Source organism: Heloderma suspectum, chromosome 5 (assembly GCF_057233095.1).
Source record: "Heloderma suspectum isolate Gila_16-S chromosome 5, 16-S_ref, whole genome shotgun sequence".
Lineage (NCBI taxonomy): Eukaryota > Metazoa > Chordata > Lepidosauria > Squamata > Helodermatidae > Heloderma > Heloderma suspectum.
The window spans coordinates 124,037,234-124,059,725 of record NC_139462.1 but is presented as its reverse complement, the minus strand read 5'-3'; the positions used below and the strand labels follow the sequence as shown (position 1 = coordinate 124,059,725).

Sequence of the window (22,492 nt, the reverse complement as noted above, 5' to 3'; positions counted from 1 at the left end):
CTAAGAAATTGGAAAAGGGTATAAAAGATGGACGACGGCCCAACCAATTTGGGTTTGCGCCAGAGGGAAAACGTGTGCACACCAACCTGGGTAACTGAGTATCAGTCTGAGAAGAGGGGCCTGTGTATCTTGATTGGAACCCAGATCCATGCGTGGCTGTGGGGGAAGTCGCCAGCTTCGGTCAGCACAAAGGAGATTTGCGGTTCTTTGCTTTGCTTTATTTCCGCATCTATTTACTATCAGATGTATAATCAATAAACTGTTAAACTGATCCATTTGTGAATTTGTCTCACTTTGGCTTATCCCGAATCTATTTTGGTAAGGATCCTGACAAGATCAGAACCCCAGATTAATGCATCAGGCCACAGGGATCTATGCACTGGTAACCTCAAGACTGGACTATCTTTATGTGGAACTGTCTGTGAGGTTGGCCAGGAGGCTGCAGCTAGTACAAAATGTCACAGCTAAGCTGCTGAGTGGGACACCCTATTGGGAACATATTACAGTCATCCTGAAGGAGTTGCGCTGGCTGCCAATAAACTATTGAGCCACATTCAAGGTGCTTATGCTGACATATAAAGCCTTACACAGCTTAGGGCCTGGCTATCTGATGGAGCACCTTCCCCCTTATGTACCTGCCTACATATTAAGATTATGGGGGGATGCCCTCTTGACAGTGCCACATTTGCCTGGAGTTCAGTATGTGGCAATCTGAGAGAGGGCATTCTCCATACAGGCACTCAACTGTGGAATTCCTCCCCCCTCATATACAGGTGGCATAAAGTCTTACAAGCTTTCTGTGCCAGCTGAAGACCTACTTGTTTACCCAGACTTTTGACAGAATTGTTCTCACTTTTCTTTTGCTGCAGCAGGTAAACTATTATTTATCTATTACTGTTCTCCCCTGCTTATGTTTTTGTCAATGCTGTACTATTTTACTGTGCTTTATTGTTTGTACCCCCCTTTGGGATTATTTTATAATGAACAGCAGGTAATAAATTTAATAAATAAATATAAACAAACTTAGAACAAAATCCCCTGCTTTTATCTCTCTGTAATTTGGCATGTTTCTTATCAAGAGGCACCTCCACAATGTCTGCTGTGTTCATAGACGTTGCCCACTAAACAACAGGATTAATTAGCGAAACGTTTTCCCACCCTAAAACCGTAAAGACTCCTCTTGCAACCCACATCCTGCAGTCCGGAGTTTGGCAGACTTTATGGTCACAAAAGAGGTACTATGCTGCAAATATCATCTGTTTACTGTTAACAAATTATCTGTTAAAAAACAAAACAACCACAGACAGTTATAGGTACTTATCTTTAAAAAAAATCAAATTTGAAAGACGCCTACCATCAGAATGGCTGAACCTATTTGTCTGAAAGTCTGCTGCCTTTGTACTGTCTACTATGTCTGGAAATGAAATTCAATTAAAAAATAATAATGTTATTGCCATTTGTAGGTTTTCCATAAATCTCGCCTCAGATTCAACCCCTGGTCAGACTGGGCACTCTCCAAGTCATTCCAAGTTGAACTGGTCTGCTTTACAATCACTGAACAAAGTTCCAAAACAAACCCTGAGCAGAAAACTACTAGCTAGGGATGGAGGGGGCTTAAGCTGTCCACTGCTCACAACCAGTGTCAGGACAGAGTGTTCTTCCACATGTGTGCCATCCCAATACAGGTTGGCCGCAAAACTAGTCCAGCTCAAATCCTTCGGGTAGAGTAGAAGGAGCATGCTGTATAAAAAAAATCCATGTTCAAAATACAACAAAGGGACAACAAAGGGAAAAAATACATAATTCAGCTTATAGTATAGAAATATGTGTTTGAAAGGCATATATGTCTCAAACCTTTGTAGATAATATTCTAAGGAAATCTTTTGGATCTCTCAAATCAGTCACAGCAGATTTTCCAATAAAGTTATATCTGAAATTATTTGTTATCTGAAGAAAATTTTGCAGTGCAGATTATAGAAGTATTAGAGAGATGCATGTGTTTTGAAAAATGAAATAAATTCACAAATGGAAACTACAGACATTACAGGAAATAACTCTTGTGAATTATTTGGAGGCCTGAGAAGTTCACAACAATGCTGGAGAACCATAATTTGTCAAGACAGGCATATTGGCATTAGATGGGAAGGAAATACTTCAGTTACAGCTGGCCAGTGTGGGCTAGGAGGGCAATGACCTACTTACTGCTTCCCACTTCTTCCCCCCATGAGCTCTTCATCTCTGCAGTGTGCTGGCAGTAGCTATCACAAATCACGCTGCTGGCTGCTTCGGCTGCACTACACTCAGTCTAAAAAACTGTTTGCTAAGGCTAAGCCTAAGAGCAGTAGGGGCACAGTCCTATCAGTTGCACCCTCAATGATCGGAAGCCCCCAAATTCAGAGGCTTTTGATCATCCAATGCAGGGTGGGAGAAGCAGCAGAGGCAATCTTTGCCTCCTTGCCTGCCCACCCTACATTTTTCTCTAGACAGGCTTTTTTGCCCATCTAGCAACAATGCTTCAGAGGGCGAGGGAAGGAGGCTGGAGAGACCCCAGCATAGCTCATATCCTGGCCTCTCCAGTCTCCTCACGCCCACTGAAACACCACCCTTTTGCTCTCTCCGAGGTTACTCCCCTCCTATCCTGCAAATATGAGCTTATAAAATTCCATTGGATAAACTGGGTGAAAAAAATCACTTTTTTCAAAACCTACAAATACCTTATACTTCTTCTGGGACACAGCACATACAAATCCTCCCTTACCTAAGATGACAAACTGTTTCCCAAGAGATGCTGTACAAATGGAGAAATGTTACCATGAAGTAAACCCCATGTACGTCTATGGGGAAAAACACACAGACGGTATCTGTGAAACTGCTGGTGGGCAATCATCAAACTCTAAATTCATATAAATAAGTGATTCCTTGCCCCTTTTAACCTCAAAATTGTCACAGGCCATCCTCAAACCCACCTCTCCTACACTGCCAAGTTTCAGATCAATCTGTTGAGCTATTGTCTCATAAACCATATAACCCCCCGCCCCAATTTCTGGTTATATTGGCGGAATGCAATTCAGCTGACTCACTCTTAACATTGGGCCACTACAGATGCCCTATAATAATTAGGAAAAAGTAGCAGGGGTTATACATAAATATGCCAAGTATCTACACATTACACTCGTTCTAAAAATTTCATTTTTATCCCACCTTTCTTCCTGAATGAAATGCCTCAACATAGCTTACATGATTGTCATCCCCTCCCTGTTTATCTTCACAGTAGTGTAGGAGGATCTAAGATAATAGGTGAATTCACACTAGGGATGAGTGAATCTGTCAGTGTTGCCTTCCCTCAGTTTCTCATTTTTCAAATCTTACATTTGGTTCATCTTGAACTCTGAGATATTTTTTTTGAGTTTGCATGAAAATTCATAAGGTTTTTTTGCACATCTGTCCTAATACATGCATTTTGTATGCATTGTTGCCTAATATACACATTTTCGCAAACAATTTTCCTAACATAATGTATTTTTGAAAATTATTGGGTTACTTTAAAAAAAATGCAAGCAATTGCTCATAAAAACAATTCTGCTAATCTACATGGAAATAAGTCCTGCTGTGTTTAGTGGGGCATGCATATGATTGTGCTCTCTAGAAAAGTTACTAGTTGTACCTAAACCATTATAAAAAGATAAGTTGTGTGCGTTGTGTATATTTTAACTACCCACCAAAAACACCACTATGAAACTTTCAGAATTGAATAAAAATGCTAATGAAAGTCAAAAATGTTTTCCTGCCAAGAATGTATTTAATAAGGAGGGGAAAGGAGGAAAGGAATCAATAGGACCAATTCAGATAACTATACAATTTAAGGTATGTCTCTAAACAAACAAACAAACAAACAAACAAAGTCCAAAAAATTGGAGGGAAGCCGCTGCTACACAGCCCTGGGCTGGAATGGAAATGCAGGCATCAGCCTGTCACTCTCTGGCCTCAAAGCTGTTGCTGGATGAATGTGGTCTGCAGCTGGCTGCAGTTCCCTGCTCCAGTGCCTTTTCTAGCTGGTGCTTTTAATTAATTCACTCTCCTTCTGGTCTCCCAGTCTCTTTCCTCTCTCAAATCTTCCATTCTTCTTCAGAACTGCCTGATATAAATTCCTTCTCAGAATCTACTGTGGCAGATCCTCAGGACAAAAAGGATATTCCAGGCATTCTGCAGGATGGAGAGGAGGGTTAAATCCTCCCTATCCCCCCATGCTAGGGTTCTGCTCCTTGTGAGGTCACATTCCATACCTAATGGAACAGGCATTGCACAGATAATCCACTCAATTCCCTCTAATACACAGAATCCCTCTGAAAACTCTGGAATATTGACAGCATTCTAGATTCAGAATGAAAACGAGCCTGCACAACACAACACTGCCAGAAGTGGCTGCCATGGACTTTAACAGGGCAGGAAAACCTTAATAAATTTGAACCATTTGCTCAGAAATTTACCAAACCAATGAAAGTTTGCCTTGCCCCCCTGAGAACCCTGAATAAAGTACGTAAGTAGTTTTTACCAAATTTGATAGAAATATATCGAATACATGTTCAAAATTTGGAGTAAAAAGAGTGTCAATTTTCAGTACTTTTAAATGTGCTTTACCTCTAGCAATTTTTATGGGGTTGGGTTGAAACTTGGCACGATGGTAGACTTCATCAAGTAGATCATGGGCACAAGTTTCATGTTATTTGCTCAACAGGTGCCATTTTTATAAGCAATAGAATTTTGAGGCTTATGATGGTGGTCAGGCGTGTGTTTCCACAACTAAGGCTAGTACACAAACTGTGCCTGTCTCTAGAGATGTTAGACATGCCCACAGTGTCACACACCTTAGTTACATCCTCTTTGTGCTTTATGTGGGGCTGCCTTTGAAAAGTGTTTGGAAACTTCAGCTGGTACACTTGCTCACACACAATTTTAGTAAAAAGGCATGATTGCAGTTCAATAAATAAACCAATAAATAAAATTTCCATGAAGCAGATTGGTATGATCTGTTATATGTTCCTTTACCCACTTCTGTGGTCTGTCTTGTCTGTTAACACAGAACATTGTCTGTAATATCTAAGTAATAAGGGGTTAAATCCAAAATTAGTCCTACTTAGACCCATTGAAATGAATGGAACTTAAGTCAGTCATGACTAATTTAAGTCATATTTCTTTCAATGGGTCTCTTCCAAGTAGGACTAACATGGGATTTCACTCAAGATGAGTAAGAATCCAATTTTCATTTACTAGCACATCTTATATTTTAATTGTTAAAATTACTGCATCTGATGACATGGGCAGTGTCCATGAAAACTTATGCCAGAATAAATTTCTTAGTCTTTAAGGTGCTACAAGACTTTCTTTTTTTTTTGCTGCGACTAACACAGCAACCCCTCATTCTATCATTTTGTGGAAAACATGAACACAATAGCAAATAAGGACTGGTATTTGTTGAAATGACAATAATGATAATAATAATAATGATTTCAGGCATGCTGTTTGGGCGTCAAATATTTACAGAGTCATTAACTGGATAGAGTATTAATGGTCTCTGAAGAGGACATCTCGTTGGAATTCCTCACACGTTGCCTGCTTTTCACTCAAGATGAGTAAGGGTGTGTTGTCTGAGCTGTGCATTTTATGCAGCTTCTTAATGTCTTTAATATGTGTCCTTTTCAACCTTGACAAATGATTAGCTATGTACTTTGCTACACATGGATCCCTTATTTGAGAATATTTAATAAGGTGTTAGAGTGCCAGTTGCCCATGAATTTGGTGGTTTTGTTAGGACGGTTACTATCCATATGAAGACTTTTCTCACCATGGAGGACAACGCTGTTGTAGGCTGGGGCATGGGGCCCCACTAAGGGCATCTGCTCCTCACACACTTTGGGCTTCAACTTGTGCAACTTTGCTTCTGGATTTGGCTGTACCATCAAGGGCTCACGGCGCTTCTTCCTCTGCTTCTTTTCTAGAAGAGTTCTCTGTCAAAGAATAAAATCATTTACATACTCCTGGCAAAAGGTCTTAACAATTCCTGTAAGACTGTAGTGTTTGGTGCAGTAGTTCAGACTAAGAAGGAGGGACTTCTTAGTCTATTTTCGATCAAAGACTATTTCAGATTAGTCCAAAGCTAAGAAAATGTTATATAATAAATACTCTATTGGTTAAAAAATGAGAAAGGACACATATCACTAAGGTCTCAGAATGTCCACTTCTTCCACTACTTTAGATCTGATGTTATAGTAAAACAGGTTATGAATAGTTTACATAGTTACCATTTGAAAGTTCCAACCACCATGACCAATCTAAATCAGGACAGAAAACCAACTGCTGTCACAAAAGAATCTTCCAGCATCTGGTTACTCAAGATGCAAACTGAATTCCGTCTCAGAGACTATGCAGCAGCTTTGGGATACATCTTTAATGCAAATACTCTGAGTGAGCTGAGAAATGCTAACATCATCAACTCTATTGATTTTTACCAAGTTTCAGAGGTCAAATTAAAAACACAAAAATTTGGTGCCATCTATACTGGCATTCCACCACTGAAGAATAGGATGGGTAAAGTTAATTGTATCCAAGATACAATGATTTATGCAGATAGTTAGGTAATAATTTCATGCTAGTAGAAGAAGCAGACACAACTTGGTAAGCTGCCCACCATCTAGCTCCCAGCCATGGCCCCTCCCTCCCTCCCTCCACTGCCACTAGAAGGGTTTCTGAGGAAAGATTTTGTCCTGATGGGATGGTATGGAAGAAACAGAACTCAAAGAATGGCAACTGCAGAAGAGAAGAAAGTAGGAATATGCCAGGCAAGAAGGTGCAAAGATGCAGTGCAAAGTTGAGTTCAGTTGCATCTATGCAAGAAGGTGCATAGATGCAGTGCAAAGTTGAGTTCAGTTGGTTCCAGAATATTCCCATCCACCCGGGCAACTGAATCAAGCATCGCCATCATGCCTTTTCCCCTCCTTCTTCCCAATCCCTTTTTTGTCTCAAGTCTTTTTAGATGGTAAGTCTGAGTGCAGGGAATGTCTATTTATTCTTGTAAGCTGCTCTGGGAGCCTTTTGACTGAAGAGCAGTATTAAAATGCTTTGAATGAATGAATGAATGAATGAATAGATAGATAGATAGATAGATAGATAGATAGATAGATAGATAGATAGATAAATAGATAGATAGATAAGGCCAGGCATATTCTCCTTTGGAGAAGGTTCTGGAAAAGGGTTCTACTGAATTTATTTTATTTGAACAGGAAGGTGCTACCAAAAGTACAGAAGTCTGGCAATCTGGATCTGTTAGGCCCAAAGAACCACTGTATTCAGCAAATACCAGAGGAGCCATAATGAACCAAAATGGATGACAGCAATGGAAAACTCCAACTCTGTGCAGGATGGTTGGAATTTTGTTGAATCTTGGGTGACAGTCAATATGAGACCTCAGTATCTTGGCTGATAAGTGTGTGTGTGCATGCGTGCATGTGGGCAACAACCTCTCTTTCCACTCAAACCCAAACAGCCAGATCAAGGAACACCAGCAGTAGTGGTGGAGAAGGAGGAACCAGCCTCCCCAGAGGAGACAGCCCTCCCAGAGGAAGAGGAGGAAGAGGATCCCATTCCTGTCCCGAGCTACAGTAAGGATGCTGCAATGTGCCTGGTTGAAGGGCAGGAAAGGGGAATGTTGCTTGCCTGTCAAGTGATGCATATTGCACCTCACATTACAAGCACCACAGCACAATGGAGTCCTGAGCCTCCACCATCCATATGGTCAGTGGGGACTCAGACAGACATTTGGACACAGACCACCTGGGTGGAGGACATACTCCGGTCTGTGGAATGATATCACTGCTCCATTAACAGGAACTGTAAGTGCCTGCAGTGGTGTTGGGGGGAGGACTGCGCTGTTCACATACAGTCCTGCAAGACTGACAGAAAGCTTATTTCCTCTCTTACAGATCACTCTCTACAAACCAAGTTTCACAAGCTGCTTACAGATCACCCTCTACAAAGGAGGATTCACAAGCTGGAGGAGTGGTAGCAGCAGTCCTAGCAGTAAGGCAGCAACCTCCCAAGTTTGGGGTGTGTTGGGGTGGGTATCTGTACATAGTTAACTTCCTGTTTATTAAATCCATTTTTTTCTGAAGTGCCTGTCCTCATTCTTTCATGTTCACATCAACCCTGCAGAGTAGGCTAGAATGACTGGCAGAAAATGATGGGAGTAGAGTAGCAGCCCAACACATCTGGGGAGGGGGGGACCAGGCTGCAAAGGGTGCCCTAGAAGCACGAACATAAGAATGACTGGGAGCCGGGAGATCCAGGTTCTAGTCCCCACTTGGCCATGGAAGCTCACTGGGTGACTTTGGGCCAGTCACAGACTCTCAGCCCAGCCTACCTCACAGGGTTCTTGTTGTGAGGATGCAATGGAGAGGAGGAGGAGAATGTAAGCCGCCTTGGGTTCCTTGAAAGAGGAAAGAAGGCGGGATATAAATGCAATAATAAATAAATAAAATAAAAAAATACGACAGTGGGACCAATTACCTAGGGAGGTGGTGGGCTCTCCCACACTGGAGGCGTTCATGATGAAGCTGGACAGCCATCTGTCAGCTGTCAGTAGGTCCCAAGAACCCAACTTCTTTGCAGTTTTTCTACATAGTTTATATGTAGAAAATAATTTATTGGGATGAGTGAAAGAGTTCACTTTAAAATCCCTGTAAGCTTTTACAATGAATGAATTGTGCTCAGTTTATTTTAGTTCTGTCTATGGGTTATTTAAATGGGGAAAGGATCCATATTAATCCAAATTGGCCACAACTGCTGCGTTTAAATATTTATACATAGGTTTATTTATATAATACATACATTTATACACTTCATGGGTTAATCAGCCTTTATTAAATCCATACTCCTGAAATGACATTATAGCCCAAAGATGCTGTAATCCAGTGATGCAGCCCCAAGCACAAAATCAACAATTTCCCATTGTCAGCTTTTTGTACGGAAAAGTAACTTCTGTGCACACAGAACTGATCTACAGGTACATTTACAAACATAAGAGCCATGTTCTCCAGCAACTATGGTACATAGGCATACTGCCTCTGATTCTGGGGGTAGCATATAGCCATCAGGACTAGTAGCCATTGATAGCCTTATCCTCCATGAATTTGTCCAATCCCCTTTTAAATCCATCCAAATTGGTAGCCATCACTACATTTTGTGGAAGTGAATTCCATCGTTTATGAGCTGTATGAAGAAATACTTCCTTTTATCTGTCCTGAATCTCCCACCAATCAGCTTCATAGATGACCCCGGGTTCTAGTATTATGAGAGAGGGAGAAAAATGTTTCCCCTAGCCACTTTCTCCACTGTCTCCCTGGAGCCTGTATGTTTTAATGCTTTCCTATAATTAAACAATCTTTGAAGTGGAAAAATAGAGAGAAGGCTAGGCTAAACAGTAGCATGTAGTCATCCTGCGGAGTAGGCTCCTCCATCAACTATTGTTATTCTTACTCTTATTCTTATTTGTTCCCCAGCAACTATAAGCATTGACAACTTTATCCTCCCTGCATTTGTCCAATCCCCATTTAAAGCCAACATGGGCAGATTTAACAGGAACGCGATGTCCCCAGCAGCTGTCAGATGCTCCATCAGAATTGCGCTAGAGTGGCATGTCGAAATAAAAAATAATCCCCTCCCTCACGTAAAGTACTTCCCCGACCCTTCTAGACACACGCCACCCAGTCTAAACCTCCCCAAATCGGCAACAAGTGGTTTTCATAGAGAAGTGCCCTCCACCCCACTTTTCTCAGATTTTTTCTGATATTAGGGCAGATCATACCTATCTACAGGTAGATTCTCTGTTGCAAACCTCATACTGATCAGTCAAATTGTCTTTAATTTGTAACAAAATATTTTCAAGGTATATACAAAGTAAAAAGTTGAAAAAGCCAGTCATCTTAACTATGTAGCCAGCTTGCACAGCTTTATAATTCCCAATATTCCATCCCAAAATTCTCTTACACTCATGATAAGCGATCAAGAAATATGATCTTAAACACTGAGAGGGACTGAATCTGACCCTTACTACAGACACCAGGATTTCCCATGGGCAGGGAGATGGTTTAGCACCTATCCCAGTGGTGTCCCATGTATACTTTCCTCCATGTAATTGAATTCTTGCCTTTCACTCCTAAAGAGACAAGTAAAGCACAGCACTACAATAGTCTTGCAATGTGTGCAAAATGTTTGTTACCAAAGAGCACAGCTGACCACCTTTGGTCCCATACTACCCACCTTGGGTCGAATGTCTCCATTATGTCTGGAAATGTTAGCTGGCAAGGGCTTTAAACAGATGATGTATTTTGTAGGTGCTATCGGCACCCTCTATTGAAATGGTTGGGAATTCTTGGAAATGCTAATGCTAAAATCATTCCTGCTTCTAAATTCAATCAAGATAACAGTATGCCACTTATTAGTTGCCTATTGAGACCCTCAAGTTCTTGTGTGACTTTTTGATAAATACAGAAACACATCCACGTCTAGAGTCAAGCATTCCTCTTTATCAAAGTTAAGACATTATTTTCCTTTTGTTCACCTGGAAATCTTCCATTCAGTTGCCACTCTAGTTTCTTTCTTCTTTCTAAGACTTGTATTGGAGCCTGCACTCATTCTGATGTCAGAGCAGCCACCCAGTTTCACTATGAAAAAAGCCTCACACTGGTTTGCAAGCATTGTTAAGTCCCTACTCCCTGCATCTTTCTGAAACTTTGCAGGTTTCTTGCCTAGGGACACATCTATGATGTGTGCCATTTTCATACAAATGGCTCAAAAAAAAAAAAAAAACCCAGGCAGGGAGGGAAGGGGAAGCTAATCACTTTCTCTCCCCTTCACCAAATTGAGAGCTTCCCTTCCACATGCGGCACCTATCCTTCTGAAATGTTGTAAGTTTCTTACTTAGAGACACCTCTAAGCTGTCTGTCTTTTAACAACAATGGTCCATAGAGAAATACGTGGGTCCTTTTTGGGATACCCTCAAAATGTCAAGGCTGCTCTTGCTGTATCTCACTTGTCTTGCATTGTTCCACTTGAGGGACGGGCATGTTCTGGTCTCTCTAAAGGAGGTTGTAGTAAGTCTTTTATTAAAGACATCGTCATTGACTTCCACAATCCTACATAATTACGGACAGTCTCAAAGATGGCTCTTCTGAGTAAGGTCCTGGAGCAGGGGTGGGGAGGTGGGTCAGTGTCACAACTTCAGGTTTTTTTGGATGAAGATTATCTTGATTACTTTCAACCTGGATTCAGGCCTGGTTTGGGGACAGAAACAGCCTTGGTTGATGACCTACACTAGGAATTTGACAGGTGGAGTATGTCCCTGTTGGTTCTCTTGGACCTCTAAACAGCATTCAATACCATTGGCTGTGGTATCCTCCTGGGACGTGTGGCTGATTTGGGACTTGGAGGCACCATTCTACTGTGGTTGGCTATTTGGCTGAGCATTTCTAGAAAGTAGTACTGGGAAACCATTGCTCAGCCCTCTGACCTTTGGTCTGTGGAGTTCCTCAGGATTCTATTTGGTCCTCTATGCTCTTAAACATCTATATGAGGCAGCTAGGGGAAGTCATTCAGAGTTTTGGGGTTAGGCCTCATCAATATGCTGATGATGCCCAGTTCTATTTCTCCTTTTCAACTGGTGCCAAAGAGGCTGCAGAATTCCAGAACCATCGACTGTGAGAGACTGGGTGTGGGTGAACAAACTGAGGCTCAATCCAGACAAGATGGAGGTTCTGTCAATCATTAGGCAACCTAATCTGTAATTGGGGGTACATTCTGTTCTGAATAGAGTAGCACTTCCTCTGAAAGATGAGGTATGCAGCTTGGGGATGCTCTTGGATCTGGCACTGCTCCTGAATGGTCAGATTGCAACAGTGGACAGGAGTGCCTTTGCGCAGCTTCATCGGGTTTGTCAGTTATGCCCTATCTTGTGGCAGGAAGATCTGGCTATGGTGATTCATGCCTTAATCACCTTGTGTTTGGACTACTGTAATGCACTCTGTGTGGGGCTACCCTTGAAAGTGATGGGAAACTACAGCTAGACAAAATGTGGTGGCTAGACATTTTTCAGGAATGTGCTTGGTAGAGCACATTACACCAATCTTGAATGAAGTTCACTGGCTTCTAGTATATTTGGGGGCACAATTCAAGGTGCAGGCTTTGATCTACAAACCTCTAAACAGTTTGGGACAAAGGTATCTGAAGGACCTCTTCTTTCCATATGAACCTATAATTTATGATCATCATTAGAGATCCTGTTATATGTCCCACCACCTAGAGAGGCTATGTTGGTGAGTTATCAAGACCCCAAACTACACCTTTGTGTAGCAGCGTGACTATTATGGAAATTCCTCCTGAGGGAGGTGAGATTGGTTCCTTCTTTATTTTGCTTTAGACAGGTGTGAGGAGGCATCAGGGGTCATTGTACAGTCCCCTAGGTATTCCTGGTCACCTAGCAGCAGTAGCTAACCACAGTTAGGGCTGGCTAAATAGAAGAAAAGGGAATCACAACAGGGGCTCTTTAAATGGGTCCAGGACTCTTGGAGAGGAGGAAGAGGTGGGGCAGAAGCACAGGATAAAAACCTGAAGGCTAGAAGCTCAAGTGGGGAGGAAAGAGGCTCAGGAAGAGTGGCTAAAAGGAGCCACTAGAAGTAATAAAGACAGGAAGGTAAAGAAGGGGAGAAAGGCAAAGGGAGAAGAGCAGCTGGGCTTTCTTGAAGGCCAGGGACCTACAGCAGAGGAGGGTCTGCTAACAAACCCAAAAGAGACCTACCTGTTCAGTCCACAGCAGTCACAAGCCTACAGGAACTGGTGGATGAGAAAAGACTGGCTTCATTCCCCAACAAGCTCAGGAACCAGGTCCTCCTGACTCCGCAACTACTCATCAACCTCAAACAACTGCATGTATGCAGTCCCTCAGATTCTACTGCTCTGGGGTTATGCACTCCAACCCACAGCTACCTGCATTGTAGACCTTCAGCCTGCTCCAGCAGATACTTGCCAGTATTGCCCTGAGAGCGCCCACCCCAGTCCTGCAACTATGCTCCTCATGCTGTGACCTGGTTTCCAGGACCCTGCAGATACTTACTGTTATTGATCAAGAGACTATGTGCCATATCCTGGAACTATTTACTACAGGTACCGAAAAGAGATCCTGATCCTGCAGCTACTGATTTGACTGATCCTGTGCTGTAACAGGAATTAATATAGTCTATAATCTCTGCATTTTTGTGGTCACCATAATTATTTGGGGATTGAAAGAGGACAGAGGGACCTGTTCCCCTTGGCAGAGGGGGCACATGTTCTGACTGGTGGAGAATGCAGGCACAATCCCAAGGGAGTTCCATCCTAAACCCCAAGAGGTACTACATTCATGCTTGATTGAACAACAACCATAAAGGCAGCCATCTATCTTAAAACAAGTGGCTAGATGGTTACAAGCATCCAAGGTCTCCAGAAATGAAGATGAGATGAAGCCTCTTAAAGGGGAATACCCCGTGATTGAGTTTATTGGCTGCCATTGCTAAGATAGGCAATTTGCCCATGGGAGAATGGTTGGTGACAGCTGAGGTGGATGGAAAGGTGGTTTTGGCTCTTACTGACACTGGGTATGGGAGGACCCTTATAAGACAACCCGGGAGGAGCCTTTGGATAAAGTACTATTAGTTAAGTGCATCCATGCAGACATTAAACCCTATAGCACTAGATGGGCCAAAATTTCCTTGTTTGGGAAAACTAAATTGTTACAAGTAGGACTGGTGCCAGGTCTAGCACAGGAGCTACTAGTTGGCAGAGACTGGCCAGGCTTCTCCAATCTGGTAGCGCAGTCCTCTAGTACTGAAGCCCATGCAGGAGAACAGGTAGAAATGCCTCCAATTCTAGCTCGGGTTTTTCGAGCTCAGCTAGTAGCATTTCAACAGAATGACTCCTCCCTAGGGCCAGCTATGGCTCAAGAACATGCCTCTACAGAGTCACCTCCAGGTCCAGTCCAAGGGCCTCATTTTGAGTTAGGAGACCTATTGTATAGAGTCGTTCCCCAAAAACCTCAAGACGTTTTGCACCAGTTAGTAATTCCACAGCCATTACAAAAAGAAATAAAGCAGTTGGCCCACGACATACCTGCATCAGGCCATCTAGCCTTTGAGAAAACCATAGAGAGGGTTTTGAGAAGGTTTTATTGGCCAGGTATCTATGAACAGTTACGCCGCTATTGCGTGTCTTGTCCAGAGTGTCAAAAGGCCCTTGGAAAGAGGACAGAGGGACCTGTTCGCCTTGGCAGAGGGGGCATGCGTTGTGATAACAGGCAATAAAAATTATTTGTTCTATCCGGCTTTTAATGTTGTATAATGTTTTGTCATTCTTCAATTTTTAATGTTAATGCCACTCTTATTTTATTGTATGTTTTTTCCTCCTGTGTTTCATTTTATTGTTTTTATTGTACATTGCTCTGGGTGCCTGGTAGACAGAGAGTGCAATTTATATGTCAAATAAATAAGTAAGTAAATGCCCTCTGATTTCTTCTCTCTCCGTCTCTCTCCTTTTTCTCTTTAGCTTTCCAGCTTACACCACTTCATCTCTACCTTTTCCCCTTGAACACTGAAGCATCACCATGCAGACTCTCTTTGTTTGCTGTCACCTCATCTCCCTCTCTCCATATCTCTCACCCTCCCCACCCTTCCAGGACAAACCTTCAGTAATTTACCATGATCTCTTATAAATCTGGCAGTAAAGCATCTCTTTTCTGGAAAAGCTCTGGCCTCATCTCTGCTACCTTGCTATAAGTTCCTAAATTTATGCACGCTGTGATTCTGTGCATTTTGGTAGATGTGTTAGTTTCTGGACCAGGTCTACTGGATCAACAGAAGCCAACAGAATAGAGTCAGGGTCACAGAGGGAAAAGTCTACAGCTTAATTCCACCCACTTCTGTAATTTGTGTTTCAGAAAGGCTTACTCCCTGAACTCAGGAAGCAGTTCTCATATGTGTATGGAGACACATATCCCAAGCAAGTGCGGTAACACTTTCCCTTCACTGTGACAATGGGTGGCTTGGTACTCACAGAAAAATTTCTGCAGTATTACACCATATCCCTCTGTACAGAGCACCCAGAGATGCACTGCACCCCAAGGAGTCCTTGAAACATACAGTTCTTCTCCATGTACTCACCCCACCCATCTTAAGGATAACCATTTTGCTAGTACTGAATATTCTTGACCAGTTATCTACCAAGTATAAAGGATGTGTAACTAGATGAATTTACACAATTGTATCAAGATCCTAATTTCTGAAATTAGTTTGATCAACTACCCTTTTCCTCTGCTAGAGTAGTTGTCAGCCCTGTCTTGTGGATTTGATTACCTGGTTCTCCAGTTTCAGTTGCCTCAGTTTCAAAGTTTCATCCTCAAAGCTACTAAGAGAAGAAATAAAGTATTAGCATTTCCAGTAAATAAACCCCCACAAAACTCCTATCATTGATTCAAAGCCAAATTCTAATTGCCAACATACACCACAAATTGTAAAGTACTGACATTCAGTTGTTCTTTTCCTGCCTCTTAACTAAATCTACTCTAAACACATGACATACTTTTAAAACCCGAAAGGGGTACTTCTTCACATATCACATAATTAGCTTAGGGTGCAATCCTATGTGGATTGCTGGCAGCCTCTGAACTCAGAGGCTGCCAAGTATCCAATGCAGGGCTGGAGGACAGCAGAGGAGATCTTCGCCTCCATGCTCCAGCCACCTTTCATTTCTGCTAGATGGGCGATTTTGCCGATCTAGCAGCAGTGCCTCAGAGTGGAAAGAGGCTGGGGCAGCCATAGTTTATGTCATATCGCAGCCACCCAGGGTTTCTCCCCTCCCCAAGGAATGTCCCCTTTTCCTCGGCTCCACGCTCTGTTTTCCAAGAGCGAAGAAGTAGCTGGTGCAGTTCTCTCTCTGCTGTCTACAAGGGGGAGGGGCCGAGCAGCACGGTTTTCTGGCTCCGGGGTCAGAGCTCTGTCTCTGACCTTGGAGCCAGGAATTCGAAGTATCCTATGTAGGATTGTTCTCTTAAGAAATTCACTACCAAAAGATGTGGTTAAGGAAGCTTTAAGGAAGCTTTCAAAAAGGAGTACACAGTTCAGGAGGATTGATCTATCAAGGTATTAGCCACACTGGCCAGGTTCGCATGTCAAGACAACCCACACTGCAGAATAAGCCACACAGTGTGGGTTGTTGTTGGAACAACCCATGGTGAGCCTGACAGATGATCTGGCACTCCTTCCCCTTTGGTCCTACAGCCAACTCCACCTGGTATCCCAGGGGAATTGGCAGCAGAACCCATCTTGTCTGCCCCCAAGTCCCCCGTCTCCACTCTGATTGCAACTCCAGTCGTGATTGGACCCTTAAATTTTTTTTTCTTTTATTTATGTAAAACAGGGCCAAAATATTGTTTTTGCATTTTTCTGGCCCCCGGGAATATGTGTAAATGGCCCCCCGTTTAATTTTTTTTATTGGGTTTTCAGAGTTGTGCAAGAATGCAACTCCGACTGTCAAAAATATACAGGCTTGCCTTGCCTGGAGCCTTGTATGTTTGAACTTCCAAACATACAAGATAAGAGGCAACACTAGACTGTGCATAGGCTAGTTTGACAGCCATTGACAGGTGTGGAAACGGGGTGTAGATCACCGCCTTAGCAAGGTTTTATCCAGGGTTCAAAGGGTTGCCCTGAACTTTCAGGGTGCCCTGCTTCAAATCCCCACTTGCCTGAGTCCCCAGCAACTGTTTTTCATAGAAAAGTTCATGCCCTCCTTTTGCTCCCAATCACAGTAACCGCGTCTCGTTTGACACCTGTCAAAAGGGGGTGGCATGAACTTTTCTATGAAAAAGAGCTGCTGTTGACGCGGGGAGGGGTGGACGGTAAGGAGAGCACCCCAAGAGTTGGGGCAACCCTTTAAATCCTGGGGAACTCATTGCTAAGTGGGGAACGTTGAGCACTTTTCCTCACCTTCCAAGTATTCAACATTACCCACTTAGCAAGGAGATAACCCTGCTAATGGGGTTATCTACACCCCCTTTCTCCACCTGTCAACTGTCTAAGGTTGTCAAACCAGCCTATATACAGTCTAGTCTTTGTCTCTTACTTCGTATGTTTGACAGCTCAAATATACAAGGCTCCAGGCAAGGCAAGCCTGTATATTTTTGATAGCTGAAGTGCAACTGCGGCCACACTTGGGAAAAGAAGCAGGGGTTCCTGCCACTCTTGCCAAGTAGCTCACTGCCTGATGCCCACAACAGGTTGGCATGTCCAGTTTTGGACAACATGCCAGCCTTTCGTGGGTACAACCTCAAAAACGAGTCATAGGTTATTGGGGTGGCTTGTTGCCCACTCATAAGCCACCCTATAGGAATCGGTCTTCTGGCTTGTCACCCACAATGGGTTGTCATGTCGTGCAAACCAGGTCAATAGGTAAATAGAACATCTATATTCAGAAGAACAATAATTCTGAGTATCAGATTTTGGGGAGAAGTCCGTCACATTCTTGATGATATTAGAAATGGAATGCTGCACTAGATAAGACCTTCATCTGATCCTACAAGGCAATTATTTTGTTGTTAAGTATTGATGTCTTCAGCCATTATTAAATCTTTCCTTGGACTGCGGTGAACCATATGAGGGATAGAGCTAAGCTAGGGAGGGCTGTTTAGTTCAGTTGAGGCTGCTGCCAATCTTGTGTTTTCCCCTTTCTCCTTCAGGTAATAAGGCTCAATCTTTGCCTAAGGTGAAAGCCTAGGGTGCAAGCCTAATCAAATTCTGATGAGAAGGAGAGCAATCCCATTTGCGTGCCTCTGGACAGGACTTTGCTGCTGTCACGGTAGCTGCTGTGGCTCCACTCTCTTCACCTTTTCAAAGACAACTTTTCCAGAAGAACAAGAAGGCGATTTCACAGTAATTCTTTGGGTTGGGATTTTGCTGCTGCAGTTGCACGTTTGGACATGGTCTAAGCCTCGGGTTGTACATGAAGCTTGGTTTGGCAGATTTAATGGCAGTAGGGAGATTAAAGGAGCATGGGAATGCCCCTTTAGTTTAGGTGAGTCAGAAAAAAAAGTTTCCACCCTTATAGGTCAACATTCAACTGCTTATAAAGATGACACCCTGATCTTGAAAACTGGCATCCATAGCTACTTGATGAGAACTACAATTGTGCGAAATTTCAGATCAATCTGATCCAAATTGCCACACATCCAGCAAGTTAAAAAGTGCTGGAAATTAACACATTTGTACTTTTTACTCCACACTGCAGCTTGATACATCATATATTTTTTTCAAATTATGCGGAAGTGAATGATGCATGTTATTCTGGCTTGTCAAAGAAGTGTGTCTTTCATTGTTTTGATGAAATTCTGAGCAGTGGTTTAAAGTTATCAAAGTTTTTCTGCCCCATGAAAGCCTATGGCAGCAACTGCTGACAAAGTTATGTCCGGGATGGGAGAAACAAGGAAGAAAATCTATCAGTAAACACAAGCACAGAGAATATTTAATGATAAAAAACCTGCTGGTTTAAGACCAGAGTTAAGGTTATCTCATGTTTGCTCAAGCTCAACAAAGCCAAAAAATTGGAAGCTAGGGATGATGCCTTAACAGACCTGTCCTGTGATCATGTTGTGCAATGTCACAGATTGTACTTGCTTACAAGCAACAAACAGGCCTGGGTCATCTCACAGGAGGATCCCTCTAGCAATACAGTAGATTCAGATGCTTCATAAAGCAACACAGGACTAGGACATGGGGCATCTTCACTAGTCCCAGGCAGTTCATCCTCCCCATCCGGACCTGGGCCTCAAAGACCGAGGAAAAATGTGGTGTATGGAGCATAAGCTGTAAGCAAGCACAATTTGTGCCATTTCATAACATCATTACTCATCATGGGGCATCTCTGTTAAAACATCAGCCTTAGCTTCCAGTTCTTGGCTTTGTGAAGTTGAGCCAACAAGAGATACTCTTAACTCTGGTCTTAAACTGGCAGGTTTTTTTTTATCATTAAATATTCTCTGTGCTGACAGATTTACTGACAGATTTTACAGCTTGATTTGCTGATTCAGTGGTTTCTTCCTTGTTTTATCCAACCTAAAATTCTGTGTTTAAGATCCCTACCTGAACATTTTGGTTTGCTTTTAGATATTATAAACGTTATTGTTTGGCAGCGATCTCTGAGCCCCAACCATGGTTGGAACATTTATGAGAAGAGCAATTTCATGACCAGTTTGGAAACACCAAATTAGGGGGGAGGGCCAAATCCAGGCTCCCCTTTCTCCTGCAAGATGGGCTTCTCTGCCACCTACAGCGTATTTATGTACCCTCCGGACATCTGAGGGCAGAGGTGTTACAACACTGTCACGACTCCCAACAGTAGGAAACTTTGGGTATTGTAATGCATTGTTACCCGAGATTTTTTTGTGGCCTCAGGTAAATCATGAGGTGAAAAGTTATGTGTGGTCTTGTGAAACCTGTCAAAGGGCTAAGAACCCTGAATTATCAAGAGGATAATTGGGTGTCCCTGTTTCCCTTGGTGGAATTCAGATATAACACATCTTCAATGTGTCAGACTCCATTCTTCGCTAATTATGACTACCATCCAAGATCTTTTCCGAGGTTAGAATCCATGACAGTATCAGCAGCTGGAGCCTTCCTACACGAGCTGCCTGCAATGCAACACCTTTCCCAGGACTAGTTAGAGCAAGCTAAAATGGATTACAAGGTTGACGCCAACAGACAGTGTCAAGAAGGTCCTGAAATAAAGGTAGAACATTGGGTTTGGTTGTTGCCTCAGAATCTCTCTTCTGGGGCCCCAAGTCAGAAGCTGGATGTCCAAAGAATAGGGCCCTACCAGATTGAAGCACACCCACCACTGTTCAGATCCACCCAATATTTCATCGATCCCTGCTCTCTCCTGTGGTTTCTGGAGACCCTCACAGAACTACCAATTTGCCTCCCCCACAGATAATGATTGATGGGGGGTCAGGAGTTTGAAGTGGCTCAAATCTTGGACTCTTGCTTCCACCATGGAAGGTTGCAATAACCGGTGAATTGGAGGGAGAATTTAAGGTTGCAATGCCTAGTGAAGGACTATGGGCCTGAGGAACAATCCTGAAAACTGGCAGGGAATTTGCATGCTTGCCTGTTGGTCACAGGAGAGGTCAGTATGTGTTTTTTTTGCGGGGGGGGGGTATATGGAAACTGGCCCATGCATTACCCCGAAACTAAAATGTAAATCCAACTTATGTTTGAGTAAGAAAATATGGGGTGGGAGGAGGCTCAGAGAACTTGCCCAGCCCTGTCAAAATGGCACACATTTTTAAATGGCACGCATTTAATTTTTGAGGCTATTTTAGTTTCCATGTTTCACTGTGATAGAGAATAAAAAAAATGTATTTTAAATTTTGGTGATGTACGTATCCTTCAAAATCCTCATAGAGAAAAGTAATCTAATTTGGTAAACTACCCTTATTTTATTATTTACATGTATTAGTTGCCCATTAACCTAGTCCTCTTGGCAATGTACAATAATTTAGGATGCTTCTAGACAGAGGACTCCTAGCACTACAAATCAAAAATCTGTTGCAGGAAACAACAGTTTTTTCTCTTCTTTGTGGTCATTAAATGAGGCATAAGTACAAATGGCATTAAAAAAAGGATATGCTTATCATTGCCACTTTTATTTTGAAGAAAAGCAGCTGATTGGATGAGGAGAGGTAAACAGTAAACAGCAAATAGCAATCTTCCCACCTTTTTGCTGCCCCTGTAGCAAGGGTTGGAAAAGAACAGAGGGGAGGGACTCCCCAGTCAGGAAGCCCCCAGATCCCTTCCTCAGTCCTCTCCATGACACCACCTCCTCTGAGCTTTGCCACTTCTGAGGGAAGCGTGCAAGCAAGAGAAAGCAGTGGCTGCTCCTACCTCCTTTCACTTACTCACACTCTCTGGGCATAACAGCAGGGAGGACTGGATCCCTAATGCTGCCTAGTGACTGTGAGCGACTTCTGCCCACTTGCTTGCCCTCTGTCTCTGGGCAGTGAAACATAGAGGGGTGATCATTGAAAGATCACCCAGCTCATGGTTTCACTCACTCACCTGCACTTTCACTCTGAGTGGAGTGGTGGTGGAGACTGGGCCCAACTAGCCCAATCTTCCAGGCCACCCACTGAGAGAGGGCAAATTGAGAGACAGATGCTGCAGCTGGTCCACCCAGGAGCTGACACCTTTTGCTGTATCATTCCCACTCCTTTATATCACCCAGTAAAATAGGGTGAGTGAGCGACTCACCAACTCCTGTTGCTCACTTCCTCCCTCTGGATGGCCCTGCTAAACCCAGTCCTTCCTGCCTTATTGTCCAAAGAGAGAGGATGAGAGAACAGATAGAACACGGCAGAGGGAGAGGGTGGGTGAGCAATCAGAGAAAACAGCAACCATCACTTGCCCAATTTTTGCTTCCTTGGAAGAGCAATGCCACCTCTACAGGCTTATGTGGTGTGTGGTAGTCTGATTGTGGTAGTCAGGTTGGCATCACTGATGCAATGAATATGGACTTGAGCACGCTCCAGGAGAGAGCGCAGGACAGGAAGGCCTGGCGTGCTATGGTCCATGGGGTCACGAAGAGTCGGACACGACTGAACGACTGAACAACAACAACAGGTGTGTGAGTGGATGGAATGGCTGCTCCTTCAAGGACCAGCCTTCTATGCTGCACTGCCCAGAGAGGGGGAGCAAGCGTGCAGAGGCAGCCCCTTGGGGCCCCAATCCTCCCTGCCACAGTGCCCAGCAATGGTGAGCAAGAGAGAAGACCTAGGAGCGGCTGCCTGCACGCGTCGCTGCTTGCCTCCCTCAAGCAGCAGAACCCATCGGAGGAAGGTTCCAAGGCCTCCCCTTCGCCGGGAAGTCCCTCCCCCGCTTCTGTCCAGCCTCTGCTCCACGCCAAGGGAAGGAGACGTCGCTATTTACTGTTTACTCTCTACTGCCTCTGTTCACAATCAAAATAGAAATTCCTTTCAAATAAAAGCCGCAGTGCTAAGCATTTTTTGGTGTCAGTGTACTTATGCCCTCATTTAAGCACTACAAAGAACAGCAACCGCGATCCCTTGTTCTCTGTGGCAAGCTAAGGCGGCGACTTCTCTGGAAACTGTAAACAGGGCGCGCCGCGCCCGCGCAGGATCAACACACCATGCGCGCCGGCAGCCCCCGGAGCCCGCCTGACGCGGCAGGGCCCCTCTCCGGGAAGAGAGGCACGGAGGGGGCGAGGGCGGCCTCGCCAGACGCGTGCCGCCCAGGGCCTCGCCCCGGCCCTTACCTGGCCCCCGTGCCTGCATAGGCCGGCCCGCCCTCGTTCGCCATCCTGCCATTCCGAGAGAGACCCGGGTCAGGGGGCGCTCGCTCCCAGGCGCCCT

At 43.7% G+C, this 22,492-nt stretch overlaps 1 protein-coding gene across 4 annotated transcripts in view; it reads right to left on the bottom strand.

Annotated features, from left to right (window-relative positions):
- TULP3 (TUB like protein 3) overlaps positions 1-22,457 on the bottom strand; it is a 133,931-nt gene extending 111,474 nt beyond the window's left edge. For 2 of the 4 annotated variants that reach the window (XM_084859951.1, XM_084859953.1), the window contains exons 1-3: positions 22,396-22,457; positions 15,429-15,480; positions 5,843-6,005 (exon numbers count right to left, since the gene is read on the bottom strand). In XM_084859951.1, coding sequence (XP_084716077.1) covers positions 5,843-6,005; positions 15,429-15,480; positions 22,396-22,439 — 259 coding nt within the window. In that variant the 5' untranslated portion in view covers positions 22,440-22,457. The remainder of the gene's footprint in view (positions 1-5,842; positions 6,006-15,428; positions 15,481-22,395) is intronic. The other 2 variants (XM_084859952.1, XM_084859954.1) reach the window with 1 other exon arrangement.
- Between the last annotated feature and the right edge of the window lie 35 nt (positions 22,458-22,492).